This window comes from Aquarana catesbeiana, linkage group LG08 (assembly GCF_042186555.1).
Source record: "Aquarana catesbeiana isolate 2022-GZ linkage group LG08, ASM4218655v1, whole genome shotgun sequence".
NCBI lineage: Eukaryota > Metazoa > Chordata > Amphibia > Anura > Ranidae > Aquarana > Aquarana catesbeiana.
In genome coordinates, this window is record NC_133331.1 from 75,192,239 (window position 1) to 75,206,878 (window position 14,640).

Genomic DNA, 14,640 nt, shown 5'->3' on the forward strand with positions numbered 1-14,640 from the left:
GCATGTTAACTGGGGGCTGTGATTCCTTGTGGCTTCACAGCCGGCTTCCTGCCGCACTGATCTTTGTGAATGGTTCCAGAAAGCTGCGGGAAGTGGTGGGGGGACTTCTAGTGAATCTGCCATAGCGATCTGACCAGAAGTGGGACTGGGTACATGTCAAAACCAGGTACCTGCTTACCACCGTCCCCAAAAAAATATAATCCAAATGTTCCAGAAGAGGAGGAAGAGAGGAACTTCCCTTTTTGGGTGAAGTTAAGCTTTAAGTGCCATTTCTTGTGGCCATACGACTGGACCCAGAAGAGGGAAGCATCAGAGCTTCTTTCTTATTTTACTGGTGCGCAGGGATGACTGGTATCTAAACAGCAGAGCTCGGGTGCTAATCACCTGGTCCAGGAACAATATAGTGGGATCCAGAAGGTCCCTAACTTTCCCTATGCAGCAAGAGCCTTTCCCTGTGCTAAACCTAATTGCCCTATCATTGACAAGACAGGTTCCTCTCTCTACCTACCCCCACACTGTTGGTACCCACAGTGGCTTTAGTAGGGAGTATACAGTCATGCTCAAAAGTTTGCATATCCTGGCAAAAATTGTGACATTTTGGCATTAATATTGAAAATATGACTGATCATACTAAAAAAACTGTCTTTTATTTAAGGATAGCAATCACATGAAGCCATTTATTATCACATAGTCTTCTGGATCCTTTTTAAATCATAATGATAACAGAAATCACCCAAATGATCCTGATAAAAAAGTTTACATACCCTGCAATGTTTGGCCTTGGTACAGACATAGAAGGTGGCACACACAGGTTAAAATGGCAATTGAAGGTTAATTTCCCACATTTGTGGCTTTTTAAATCACAACTAGTGTCTGTGTATAAATAGTCAATGAGTCAGTGAGTTAGCTCTCACATGGATGCACTAAGCAGGCTAGACACTGAGCCAAGAGGGGGTAGAAAAGAACAGTCATAAGATCTGCGTAACAAGGTAATGAAACTTTACAAAGATGGAAAAGGATATAAAAAGATATCCAAAGCTTTGAATATGCCAGTCAGTATTGTTTAATCACTTATCAAGAAGTGGAACATTAGGGGCTCTTTTAATACCAAGCCAAGGTCAGGTAGACCAACACAGATTGCAGCCACAACTGGTGGAAGAATTTCTCAGGATACAAAGAAAGACCTACAGGTAACCTCAGGAGAAATACAGGCAGCTCTCCACAAAGAGGGTGTGGTTGTTTTCAAGGAGCACAATTCAACGATTCTTGAACAAAAAAGAGCTACATGGTTGAGCTGCCAGAAGGAAGCTTTTACTGCAACAATGCCACAAAAAAGCCAATGAGGCATCTTAAGGTGTTGTTAGGCATACTGTAACCAGACTTTTTTGTGAACTTGTACAGTAAAGACTTCTTTCTGGCAACTTGACCATGCAGCTCTTTTTTGTTTAAGTATCATCGTACTGTGCTCCTTAAAAACAACCATACTTGTTTTTCCAGAACAGCCTGTATTTCTCCTGAGGTTACTTGTGGGTTTTACTTTGTATCCCGAACAGTTCCTTTGGCAGATGTGGTTGAAATCTTTCTTGATCTACCTGACCCTGGCTTGCTATCAAGAGATCCCCAACGTTTCCACTTCTTATTAAAGAGGAGCTGCACGTTTAAAAAAAGATATTAAAAGCCAGCAGCTACAAATACTGCAGCTGCTGACTTTTAATAAATGGACACTTACCTGTCCCAGGGTCCAGCAATGTCGGCAGCCGAAGCCGATCAATCGCTCGGCTCTCGGCTGCCCCCGCCGCCATCCTCTGTCAGGGAATTGGGAAGTGAAGCGCTGCGGCTTCACTGCCCAGTTCCCTACTGTGCATGCGCGAGTCGCGCTGCGCCTCTGCACTGGTTCCCGTTGTGTGCTGGGAACTGTGTGTTTCCCAGCACACAACGGGGCGGGCTTCTGCGAATATTCTGCGGCTGTCTAAGACAGGTATCTGCACCCCCTCCCCCCTGAAAGGTGCCAATTGTGGCACCTGAGGGGGGGAGGAATCTGATGAGCGGAAGTTCCACTTTAGGGTGGAACTCCACTTTAAGTAATTGAACAGTACTGACTGGCATATTCAAGGCTTTTGATATCTTTTTATATCCTTTTCCATCTTTGTAAAGTTTCATTACCTTGTTACGTAGGTCTTTTGACTGTTCTTTTCTTACTTCTCATGGCTCAGTGTCTATCCTGCTTAGTGCATCCATTTGAGAGCTAACAAACTCATTGACTATTTATACACAGACACTAATTGTGATTTAAAAAGCCACAAATGTGGGAAATTAACCTTTTAATTGCCATTTTAACCTGTGTGTGCCACCTTCTGTGTGTGTACCAATGCCAAACATTGCAGGGTATGTAAACTTTTTATCGGGGCCATTTGGGTGATTTCTGTTATCATTAAGATTTTAAAAGGATCCAAAAAAACTACGTGATAATAAATGACTTCATGTGATTGCAATCCTTAAATAAAAGACGTTTTTTTAGCATGATCTGTCATATTTTCAATATTAATGCCAAAATGACACAATTTTTGCCAGGGTATGCAAACTTTTGAGCATGACTGTATACTCCCTACTAAGGCTACTGTGGGCACCAACAGTGTGGGGGTAGGTCAGGGCCATCTTTAATATTGATTGGACCCTGTGCAAACATTTTCTTGGGGCCCCCTTATGCAGTTTTGCTCTCCACCTGCTCTGAGACATACAATAAATAGCAGCTAGACTCAAAATCAGTTTACTGAATCAGATCAGACAGTGATTGCAACTGGTTGCCAGAGGTTACAGTGTATCATTACTGCTCACTGACTGGTTGCTAGAGGTTCCAGCAAACATTTCGGCTCACTGATTACTTGCTAGAGGTTACAGCACATGATTTCTGCTTGTTGATTGGTTGCTAGAGATTACTGTACATCAATACTGCTCACTGATTGGTTACTGCACATCATTACTGCTTACTGATTGGTTGCTAGAGGTTACAGCACATCATCTCCTCACTGGCTGCACAACATGGACTGGACCTTGCTCACCTGTGCACCCCAAACTGTAATTCCTTCTCTGCCTACCTCTGCACACCACACACTACCCTCCCCCACTAATTTCCTTACCTTTGCAGAACAGGCTAATGGTAGGCTTAATGACCACAGTTGTAGGCAGGACTTTCGAGCATGACCCTTTATCTCCCCAGTGGGTAGCATTCAGTATAGGTGATGGTGGATATGACCTCAGGGGGGCATGATATACATATGAATACCAGTTCTGTTTACATAGAATGCTCCTGGTCTGCCACTATTCACATATGCATGCCACTGTTATGTACATATCAATTCCGGTATTTACATGTAAACACAGGGTCTACAGGTGAGTCATCTGTACACAACAATAAGACAGAGCTGGGCAGCAATAATAACAGAACTTCACATTGAAATATTAGGACACAGCATGAGACTAAAACCTCAAGGGACGAAGGAATTTAAACTAGGAAAGTTGGCAAGTATGAGGCAGCTGCTTTGGGCCCCACAACAATGACAGGGCCCAGGGCAGCTGCCCCTTTTGCCCTGCCTTAAAGATGGCCCTGGGGTGGGTAGAGAGAGGAACCTGTCTTGTCAATGATAGGGCAATTAGGTTTAGCACAGGGAAAGGCTCTTGCTGCATAGGGAAAGTTAGGGACCTTCTGGATCCCACTATATTGTTCCTGGACCAGGTGACAAGCACCCAAGCTCTGCTGTTTAGATACCAGTCATCCCTGCACACCAGTGAAATAAGAAAGAAGCTCTGATGCTTCCCTCTTCCGGGTCCTGTCGTATGGCCACAAGAAATACAGTTTTTTTTGGCATGATCAGTCATATTTTCATTATTGTTCAGTGATAAAATCAAGTTCATTGTGTGTATAAAGAAGGTAATGAAGTCCAAACAATGAAATAGATGGCAAATCCAATAAGCGAAGAAATCTTCTGACATACGATTCATCTACGGTTAACTCTTGTGGTAAAGAAGGTGAAAATACTTTTACCAGAAGGGGTGGATTGCCGATGACACCGAATCAAATAGGCTTATGGAACCAGATGGAGGGCTCTTCCAGATGGTAATAGAGGTCCAGAATCTTTGAAGATGTCTCCTCTAGGCTGGAACCGCTGTGATGATGTCCTCCAAGTTAAGGAAAGCAGCCCATCAGATGGAAGAGTCTCGGTTTCTCATGGACCAAAAGGTATGAGGGGAAAAAGCATATAGAGTGCTCCAATGGTGCAGGTCAAAAAATATATTTATTGGAACCAACCATTATACAAGAATATAAAAAGTGATCACATAAAATGTTATAAAAGCAATGTAGGGCAAGGCTTTCAGTTTCCTACATTGCTTTTATAACATTTTATGTGATCACTTTTTATATTTTTATATTTTTGTATATTGGTTGGTTCCAATAAATATATTTTTTGACCTGCACCATTGGAGCACTCTATATGTTTTTTCCTCTCATACCTTTTGGTCCATGAGAAACCAGGACTCTTCCATCTGATGGGCTGCCTTCCTTAACTTGGAGGACATCATCACAGCAGTTCCAGCCTAGAGGAGACATCTTCAAAGATTCTGGACCTCTATTACCATCTGGGAGAACCCTCCATCTGGTTCCATAAGCCTATTTGATTCTGTGTCATCGGCATCAGAATCCACCCCTTCTGGTAAGAGTATTTTCACCTTCTTTACCACTAGAGTTAACCGTAGATGAATGGTATGTCAGAAGATTTCTTCGGTCTTATTGGATTTGCCATCTGTTTCATTGTTTGGACTTCATTACCTTCTTTATACACACAATGAACTTGATTTTATCACTGAACTTTATTGGTTCACTTACATGTGTTTTATGTTAGCGCTGCACTTTTTTCACATTATCGTATTTGAATTTTAGTCACATTCTAGTGTTGCTGCTTGCCATTTTTGTTTTTATTGGGTTAGCACAGTTATACCTTTTACACATATTTTCAATATTAATGCCAAAATTTTACAATTTCTGCCAGGGTATGCAAACTTTGAGCACAACTGTATGGCCCAAGATGGTCATCAAAATCTCAGGAGATCAGGACACAAGGCTCCCCGAGAGGGCTTTTGGGAGCCTTGTACAGAGAATATACCAGTCCTCTGACAGGTCTTCTTAACAGCAGATGTAAGCAGCAGTCATCTGGCTATTTTGTGTACTGCCAGCTGTGCATTGATTATGCTGCAGCATTTTTTCTAGGATATCACAGGTTATCACTAAGGATGAATGGTGTGATTTTGACAAACTGTATTTTTTGCGGGAAAATTAGCAACATTAACCATGTCCCCATTGACATGCTAATCATATGACTTTGTTGATAATGTAATAACACACCAAGCTTTGAAAACTCAAAATAAAAGACAACAAAATTGGTTTAAAAATATATTCTACTCCAAAGACATGCTGGTAGGCTAATTGGATCCTGTCTAAATTGTCCCTAGTATGTATGAATGTGAGTTAGGGACCTTAGAGTGTAAGCTCCTTGAGGGTAGGGACTGATGTGAATGTACAATGTATATGTAAAGCGCTGCGTAAATTGACGGCGCTATATAAGTACCTGAATAAAATAAAAATAAATAAATATTCTCTACCCATTTGTGCTTACTGTTTTTGTGTTTTATTTTTTATTTATTTATTTTATTTATTTATTTTCAGAAAAAAAGTTATGACATTATTATGTGAATTTTTCATGTTATTTAGCAAGATAATAACAATGAGGGGCATTATTCAATACAATTTAATGCATTTTTGGCTAACTAGTAATAGAGGCAGAATCGTTTGGTTCTACTAGCCCAACTGATTTCTACTTCTTATAGTAGCCTTGTGTTACAAAAATACTAGTAGTAGGGTGAATTCTTACATATGTTCCTCTGTTTTTACAGGTTATAAAGGGTCAGCTTCAATAGAATTTACTGTTAATAGTACATTTGCAACAGGAGCTACATTACTGGCCTTTGTACCCCTGAAGGAGGATGTGATCTCAGACACTGCACCTGTGAACATTGTGGCCTGCTTTGAGAATGAGGTATGATAGAATCACTGCATTAACCTAAAATGGCTAAAGTTTATATGGACTCTATCATGCAAATATAAACCACAAGGTGATTGATATTTGCCAACTACCCTGTATACGAAAACTCTTGCCACTCTCTCGCCCTCTCTCCTCGCCACCCTCTATATGGTAATGGTTAGATTCATGCATAGCATGAATCTATCCATGGCTGCTGCGGCCACCCCCTATTCATGCATTCTGCCCCTTTCAGGGCATCGGGTGCATGAATTACAGCGGCAGGTTTTTTTTGACACACCTGATTAGAGCCAGAGGCTCTAATAGGCTTCAAAATAGGCTGGGCTCGGGCCGCAGAGGATGCGTCCGGAGCCCAACCAGGTGTGTTGCAACAGCGAATGAATATTCACTGTTGCAACACTGATCCTCCTCCCGGCCAATTGGGAAACGGGTCTGATACCCGTCACCCTATTGGCTGAAGAGACATGCAATCCTATTGGATGCCTAGGAGGAGGGGAGGAGATGCACAGCGGAAGCGAGGAGGAGAAGGGCTGCCCGGTCCCCACAGATGCCCGATCCCCGCGCCCGCTCCTCGGATGCCCGATCCCCGCCTCTGCTCCTCAGATGCCCACCGCCTAGATGGGGTAGGTGCCAGTGGACCGACCGGTGGACAGCAGGGGGAGTGTTCGGTTGTTTGCCGCCCCCCTCAAACAAAAAACCACCAGCTGCCACTGGTTTGTAGAAAGTAAAAAGGCTCAATTACATAGAAAGGATATATCCTTATATACTTATACTTATATACAATACTTATTCCATTTTAGGTGAATATGGAGTTTACAGAGAAGGCTGTGGCCCCAGGCGCTACAGTTAATAGAAAAATAAAAGCTGCACCAGGGTCCTTCTGTGGATTAAGAGCAAGAGACGCCTCCTTCAGTTTGATCAACTCATATGATGAATTCAATCCTGATAATGTAAGAATTCTTTTCTTTTAGGTGTGTCTATTTATTGGAGAAAGCTATAGTTGTCACCCAGTCTGATCTCTTAATATGAACTGCAAACACCTCCTCTGTTTATTCTGTTATGTACTGTTCATCACATGGGGAAGTGGGGGGTATTTGTCGTTTATAGAAGATAACTTGGGAAGAAGTACATTGTTGGTGAAGTCAGTTAAATTCATAGTAAGTGACAAGGACATTGTTGGCAAGATCAACAGATATTCCCTGTACTTGCTAAATAATCCTGACAAATTAAAAGTAATGCAGCCGCCATATTGAATGACTTGTAAGCTGCAATATATTAAAATGATGTTCTTAGGTTTAGATACACTTTAAATCCTATTTACTTAAACATGTTGGAGGAATTCAAAGCCCAAAATAACATGGAACCTCAATCCTGTTCTGAGCAGACTCCACCCTCCCCAGTGGCACCATTATTGCACACGCGCAGATGCACCCATGGGCTCTGCCAGGCTTTTAGGTTCTAGAACAGCCCAGTGGTGCATTTGAGCAAGCGCAGGGTTTTTTCATGCGCGTGCGCAAAGACAGGGAAGGTTTCAGACTTCCTTGTTAGCATTTTTGTGCATGTGTGGAAAATTCCATGCATGTGCTGATAGCCAGGAAAACCCACGCATGCACAGATGTGCCACTGGGCTCTCTCAGGACCCAAGCCTTGCTGTACTTCTGCGCACATGCAGGGGGTGGAGAAAACATCTCGCCTAGACAGTGCAGCACACAAAGTACATTGTAAAAAAAAATGTTCATTGGTAAAAAAGGCAGGGACAGGAGGCAGGTCAGCACAAGATGAGGGGGAAGTTCTAAATGTTGGGTTTAAGCCCAATTTTTTTTGTATAATTTTGGGCAGAGTAGAGAAGAGTTAGACCAGGGGTCTCCAAAGTTAGGTGCGTCATTTTAGCGGTGGTATTCGGCCGCTAGCGGGACGGTTTTACCCCCCGCTAGCAGTTGAGAAAGGGTTAAAAACCACAGCAGAGTGCCTCTGCAGAGGCGCTTTGCCGGCGGTATAGCCGCGCTGCCCCATTGATTTCAATGGGCAGGAGCGGTGAAGGAGCAGTGTATACACCGCTCCTTCACTACTCCGAAGATGCTGCTAGCAGGACTTTTTTTCCCATCCTGCTAGCGCACCGCTCCAGTGTGAAAGCCCTCGGGGCTTTCACACTGGAGACACAGCAGCAGCTGTTATGGGACGGTTTGCAGGCGCTATTTTTAGCGCAATAACGCCTGCAAACCGCCCCAGCGTGAAAGAGGTCTACGTGAATTGCCAGTTTACTGGTCTTCAGACCTTTTGGTGGCCACACTGTGACCAGTGCAAGTGGAAAAAGGTTACAGAAATAGTTCCCCATTGTTTGTGTCAGTGGAAGGAATAGTGCCTCATTGTTGGTGTCAGTGGGAGGAATAGTGCCCCAATATTGGAGCCATTGGAAGGAATAGCATCCCAACATTGGTGTCAGTAGAAGGAATGGTGCCCCAACAATGATATCTGTGAAAGAAATATTGTCCCAACATTGGTGTCAATGGAAGGAATGGTTCCCCAACATTGGTACCTGTGAAAGAAATATTGCCGCAACATTGGACCTTGTATGTATGCAGTTCACGCAAATTCTTCTTATGTTTACTTTACAGGTATACAATAGTGTGCGTTCCTATATTTTTGGTTTACAATATAAAAACATTAATTATGAGGACTCAGAACCTCCGTGTATAGATGAAAATATGGAACAATTCTGCAACGGGGTGTACACTAAGCCAACCAGCAGCAGAACAGATAGGGAAACCTATCAAGACTTTGTGGTAAGTTATACGCTTCATAGCTGTAACAAAGCTTGGCCTCCTGACAGCTTGGCCCCCCTTGTGTCTCTAAATGTCATAGATGTCTTGCTCAGGTGGATGGTCCCAAACCAGTGAATGAAGGTAGCAGAGACCACATCTTGGGGGACAATGTCATCATTTAGGCTGCAGTCACACCTTAGCGTTGCATTTTTGAGTGTTTTTCCAGGCCTTTGTATGCCTGTTTTTAAAGCATATTTGAGCTTTGGCGTTTTTTAATTAACTAACAGAGAAAAATATCATAATTTGTTGCTATGTTTTCAACTTTATCTGCTTTTTTAAAAGTATTTATATATTATTATTTATTTATTATTTAGTCATTCTTTTTTTGTATGGGTTAAGGGGTTAGGCTTAGGGGTTAATTTATGTATGTATTTATTTGATTTAATATGATTGAATTACTTATTACTATTACTTATTACTATTACCTATTACTTATTATTTTATCTATTTAGTTAGGTTAAGAGTTGGGATTAGGGCTTAGAGTTATGAGTTAGGGGTTAGGCTTATGGGTTATTATTAGGGTTAGGGTTAATTTATTTACTATTTATTTATTTTTATTTATGATTATTATAATTATTTTTTTTTATTTATTTGATGTATGTATTTATTTATTTATGATTTTTATTTATGTATTTTATGTATTATTTATTTGTTTATTAATTATTTATTTTCATTTAATTATTGCATTTAAGCATAAAGATGCTCAAAAACACGCTAAAATGCTCAAAAAAGCGTGAATTGTGCATTTCCATGCATTTCTATGGAAAAAAAAAAACTTCAAGAAATCACTAATCTGCCCAGTTCGACCTATAAAAAAAGCTTCAGATTATTTTTGCACTTCATGCACTTGGCTTCAGGTGACTTGGAGTGGAGATGTGAACCATCTCAACAGAGAATAATGTATTATACACGATTTTCTTTAAGCAAATCATTTTTATTACCTAGAGAGGACCCATGTACTGTAGATAGGTGTTCATGTCAAGCACAGCCTGACAAAGCCTTGAATTCAAATTCAGAATTGCTCGCTGTTCAAAAGCATGTGTTTGAATACAGAACTCCAAAACTGACGTGTGAGTCCTTTTGCCCGCAATCCTAACACACCTTAACAGGAGATGCTGCATTCAAACAAACCCCAGAAATCTCACGCAAAGATGATCAATGTGGCTTCTCCACGGGGGCATAACAAAAGATCACGGGCCCCACAGCGACCTCCCTACTGTCACTGATCTTAACATGTCCAAATCAAGGACAGATGACCAGAGAGCTGTCAACATGGACAATGGATGTACTGCAGCCCCATTCACTTGAATAGGGTGCGTTAGATCAGTGGTTCTCAACTTCAGTCCTCATGTACCCCCAACAGGCCGTGTATGCAGGTTTTCCTTTATCTTGTACAGGTGCTTTAAATCGAAGTCAATGGCTTGGTATTTTGGACAGCTATTTTATCTAAGAGAAATTCCCAAAACATGGCCTGTTGTGGGTATTAGAGGAATAAGGTTGAGAACCAATGTGTTAGATGGCCAATTGTGACATGGGGTATAATTATTCCCTTGGCCAAGAAGCATAGCACTGCATCCTCAGCATGTGTACGGCCCCGTCCAGCAATCATTGCAGCTTAGAGTAGGGGGCAAGGGGTGATATAACTGCAGCGCAACCCCAGGTACCTGTGTGAATGAGACATTAGGGTTTATATAAAGTTTACTTTAAGGTTGCCATGCATATGAAGACTGGGCTGCCTGTCCTGAGGCAAGATTAAAACAAACCTGCATTCTATTTTAAACTTCTAAAAGTAAAAGTCCTACCTGGGGGCAGATCCCAAGGTGCCTGTTATTAGAAAAGCATCCTCTGAGCAAATCTCTGATTTAGTTTCACCTGAGTTTATGGCAGGAGCTTCCCCATAAAGGTAGAAACAATGTATGAGGAAGGTCAGGCCACCCAAAAGTGACAGCTCAGTGTTTGGTAAAAAGGGTTAAACTTGGCAGTTTTTTCTGTCACTTGGAAAAATTATTGGTGAGATCTCTGCACTGATTACCCTGTTGTGCTCATTATAAGGGGTTACCACCATCCCTGTTTGATTTGTATTGGTGGGAACACCCAAAACTCCCAGGTGGTCTAGAGCAGAGTCAGGAATAATGGAAGAGAGATCTCACTATTGTAGCATCTATAAGCTGCTAACTCTGTTCATCATGTTCCAGCTTTCATGACAATAATACTTTCTGGTGAATTGACCCTTTAATTCTTAATCTGTTGCAGATGTAGTATTTGCAATGGTGGTAGCCAACTGTCAGCTTTCAGAGCAAAGTGATCCGGAAACTACAGTGCTTTGAAAAAGTATTCACACCCCTTGACATTTTCCACATTTTGTCATGTTACAATCAAAAACGTAAATTTATTTTATTGGAATTTTATAGATAGATAGACCAACACAAAATGGCACATAATTTTTGAAGTGGGAGGAAAATGATAAATGATTTTCAAGTTTTTTTACAAATAAATATCTGAAAAGTAAGGCGTACATTTGTATTCAGCCCCCCTGAGTCAATACTTTGTAGAACCACCTTTCACTGCAATTACAGCTGCAAGTCTTTTTGGATATGTCTCTACCAGGTTTCCACATCTAGAGAGAGTGACATTTTTTTGCCCATACTTCTTTGCAAAATTGATCAAGCTCTGTTAGATTGGATGGAGAGTGTCTGTGTACAGCAATTTTCAAGTCTTGCCACAGATTCTCAATTGGATTTAGGTCTTTCTTTTGCCTGGGCCATTCTAACACATGAATATGCTTTGATCTAAACCATTCCATTGTAGCTCTGGCTGTATGTTTAGGGTCGTTGTCCTGCTGGAAGGGGAACCTCCTCCCCAGTCTCAAGTCTTTTGCAGACTCTAACAGGTTTTCTTTTAAGATTGCCCTGTATTTAGCTCCATCCATCTTCGCATCAATTCTGACCAGTTTCCCTGTCCCTGCTCAAGAAAAAGCATCCCCACAACATGATGCTGCCCCCGCCCCAGTGATAACGGAGCATCGGCAGCGGCGTCAGCAGTGAGAGAGCTCACTCTCCTTGCTGTAGGACGCCATGACCCAGAAAATGCTGGGCATCACTTCCAGTGGATAAGATGTCATCACTGCACACCGGAGGTTGTGGTTCCGGCTTTCAGTGCAGAGAGAAAAGGGGAGCGCCGAGCTGGTGTATTAAAGGCGCAACAGCATGGGCTTTAGACGCCAACAGCAACGGAGCACCATGGAGGCATCCCACGCTCCAGGGGAGTCAAACGTCAGCTCATCACAGGTAGGCTGGCCTGGCCAGAGCCTCTTTTTCCTGTGTATCACTGATTACAAGGGGAGCTAGAAGACCCTGGGGGAACCACCTTATAGCTCTGTTGGGCGCCTTAGCACACTGGGAGGAGGCCAGGATTAGATGAGTTCTTGTGTTAAACAAAACCCTCTCTCCTTTTTGTCCCCCTCTCAGAAAGAATCATCCAGATCAGACAAAGCCACTACCAAGACAGACAAAAAAAAAGTCCTTCTTGTAGTGCTAGGCTCTCATCTAGCTACACAAAAACCTTGTGTCCAACTTGCATCACAGCCGTGCTAAAGAGCGAGGATGATTCTGATTTTTCAAAATTCCTCTGCTGCTTCAAGGATAAAATGCAATCTACTTTTCAGTCATTTAGAAAATTTATCTGAGATGCACAAGTCCCAGGCATGGCCTTTAGCCAACTGGATCAGGTGCCCACTTCTCCTGCTCTGGTAGCTTCAGGTTCAGGAGAGCCTTTAGAGAGTAGGGAGAATTCCCTTAAAAACAATGACCCAGACTCCTCCCAATCAGATTAAGAACAGGAGGAAGCCCAGGAGGATTCAGGAGTGCCCACAAGGTTCAAACTTTCCCAGGAGGAAGTGGATGAACTAGTGGAGGCAATCTATGAGACCTTAGAGATGAAAGAAGAAAAAAAACACACTCTCAAGACATGACAAAATGTACCAAGGGTTGAATAAAAAGAAACCCAAGGTATTCCCAGTGCATAAAATCATGACAGATTTAGTGCTTAGGGAGTGGGTGGAACCAGTCAAAGGGCTCTTCTTTTCAAGTAGCCTAAAAAGAAGATTTCCTTTTGACCCAAACCCAGTCTGGAATCAGTCCCCTAAATTAGATGCCCCCCTAGCCAGAGGTGTAACGAGAATCTTCAGGGCCCCGGTGCAAGAAACCATGAAGGACCCCCACCAGGGGCATTGCTGGGTCTACAAAAGATCTCGGGCTAGAGCCCATAGCAGCGAAGTAAAGAAAGTCATACGCATGTATATAACGTGTGTGTGTGTGTGTGTGTGTGTGTATATATACAGTATATATAATCGTTACATATCTGGGTGCGGATCCCCCACTTACATCAGGTTCCCCAGAGCCCTCCCATTACATCAGGGTCCCCAGGGAGCCTCCCCTTACATCAGGGTCCCCAGAGAGCCTCCCTACTTACATCAGGGTCCACAGAGAGCCTCCTCCTACATCAGGGTCCCCAGAGAGCCTCCCCCTACATCAGGGTCCCCAGAGAGCCTTCCCTTACATCAGGGTCCCCAGAGAGCCTCCCCTTACATCAGGGTCCCCAGAGAACCTCCCCTTACATCAGGGTCCCCAGAGAGCCACCCATTACATCAGGGTCCCCAGAGAGCCTTCCCTTACATCAGGGTCCCCAGAGAGCCTCCCCTTACATCAGGGTCCCCAGAGAGCCTCCCCTTACATCAGGGTCCCCAGAGAGCCACCCCTTACATCAGGGTCCCCAGAGAGCCACCCCTTACATCAGGGTCCCCAGAGAGCCACCCCTTACATCAGGGTCCCCAGAGAGCCTTCCCTTACATCAGGGTCACCAGAGAGCCTCCCCTTACATCAGGGTCACCAGAGAGCCTCCCCTTACATCAGGGTCCCCAGAGAGCCTTCCCTTACATCAGGGTCCCCAGAGAGCCTCCCCTTACATCAGGGTCCCCAGAGAGCCTCCCCTTACATCAGGGTCTCCAGAGAGCCTCCCCTTACATCAGGGTCTCCAGAGAGCCTCCCCTTACATCAGGGTCCCCAGAGAGCCTCCTCTTACATCAGGGTCACCAGAGAGCCTCCTCTTACAACAGGGTCCCCAGAGAGCCCCCCTATTTACATCAGGGTCCCCAGAGAGCCTCATCTTACATCAGGGTCCCCAGAGAGCCTCATCTTACATCAGGGTCCCCAGAGAGCCTCTCTTTACATCAGGGTCCCCAGAGAGCCTCCCCTTTACATCAGGGTCCCCAGAGAGCCTCCCCATACATCAGGGTCCCCAGAGAGCCTCCCCTTACACCAGGGTCCCCAGAGAGCCTCCCTACTTATATTAGGGTCCCCAGAGCCCCCCTCATTACATCAGGGTCCCCAGAGAGCCCCCTTTACATCAAGGTCCCCAGAGAGCCTCCCCTTACATCAGGGTCCCCAGAGAGCCTCCCCTTACATCAGGGTCCCCAGAGAGCCTCCCCTTACATCAGGGTCCCCAGAGAGCCTCCCCTTACATCAGGGTCCCCAGAGAGCCTTCCCTTACATCAGGGTCCCCAGAAAGCCTCCCTACTTACATCAGGGTCCCCAGAGAGCCTTCCCTTACATCAGGGTCCCCAGAGAGCCTCCCCTTACATCAGGGTCCCCAGAGAACCTCCCCTTACATCAGGGTCCCCAGAGAGCCACCCCTTACATCAGGGTCCCCAGAGAGCCTTCCCTTACATC

General features: G+C 43.9%; 1 protein-coding gene across 1 annotated transcript in view; it reads left to right on the forward strand.

Moving 5' to 3' along the window:
• Positions 1–14,640, forward strand: part of LOC141105850 (alpha-2-macroglobulin-like protein 1) — a 168,101-nt gene that overhangs the window by 72,034 nt on the left and 81,427 nt on the right. The window contains exons 15-17 of the mRNA XM_073595991.1: positions 5,947–6,089; positions 6,893–7,042; positions 8,708–8,875. Of these exons, the coding sequence (XP_073452092.1) occupies positions 5,947–6,089; positions 6,893–7,042; positions 8,708–8,875 (461 nt within the window). The remainder of the gene's footprint in view (positions 1–5,946; positions 6,090–6,892; positions 7,043–8,707; positions 8,876–14,640) is intronic.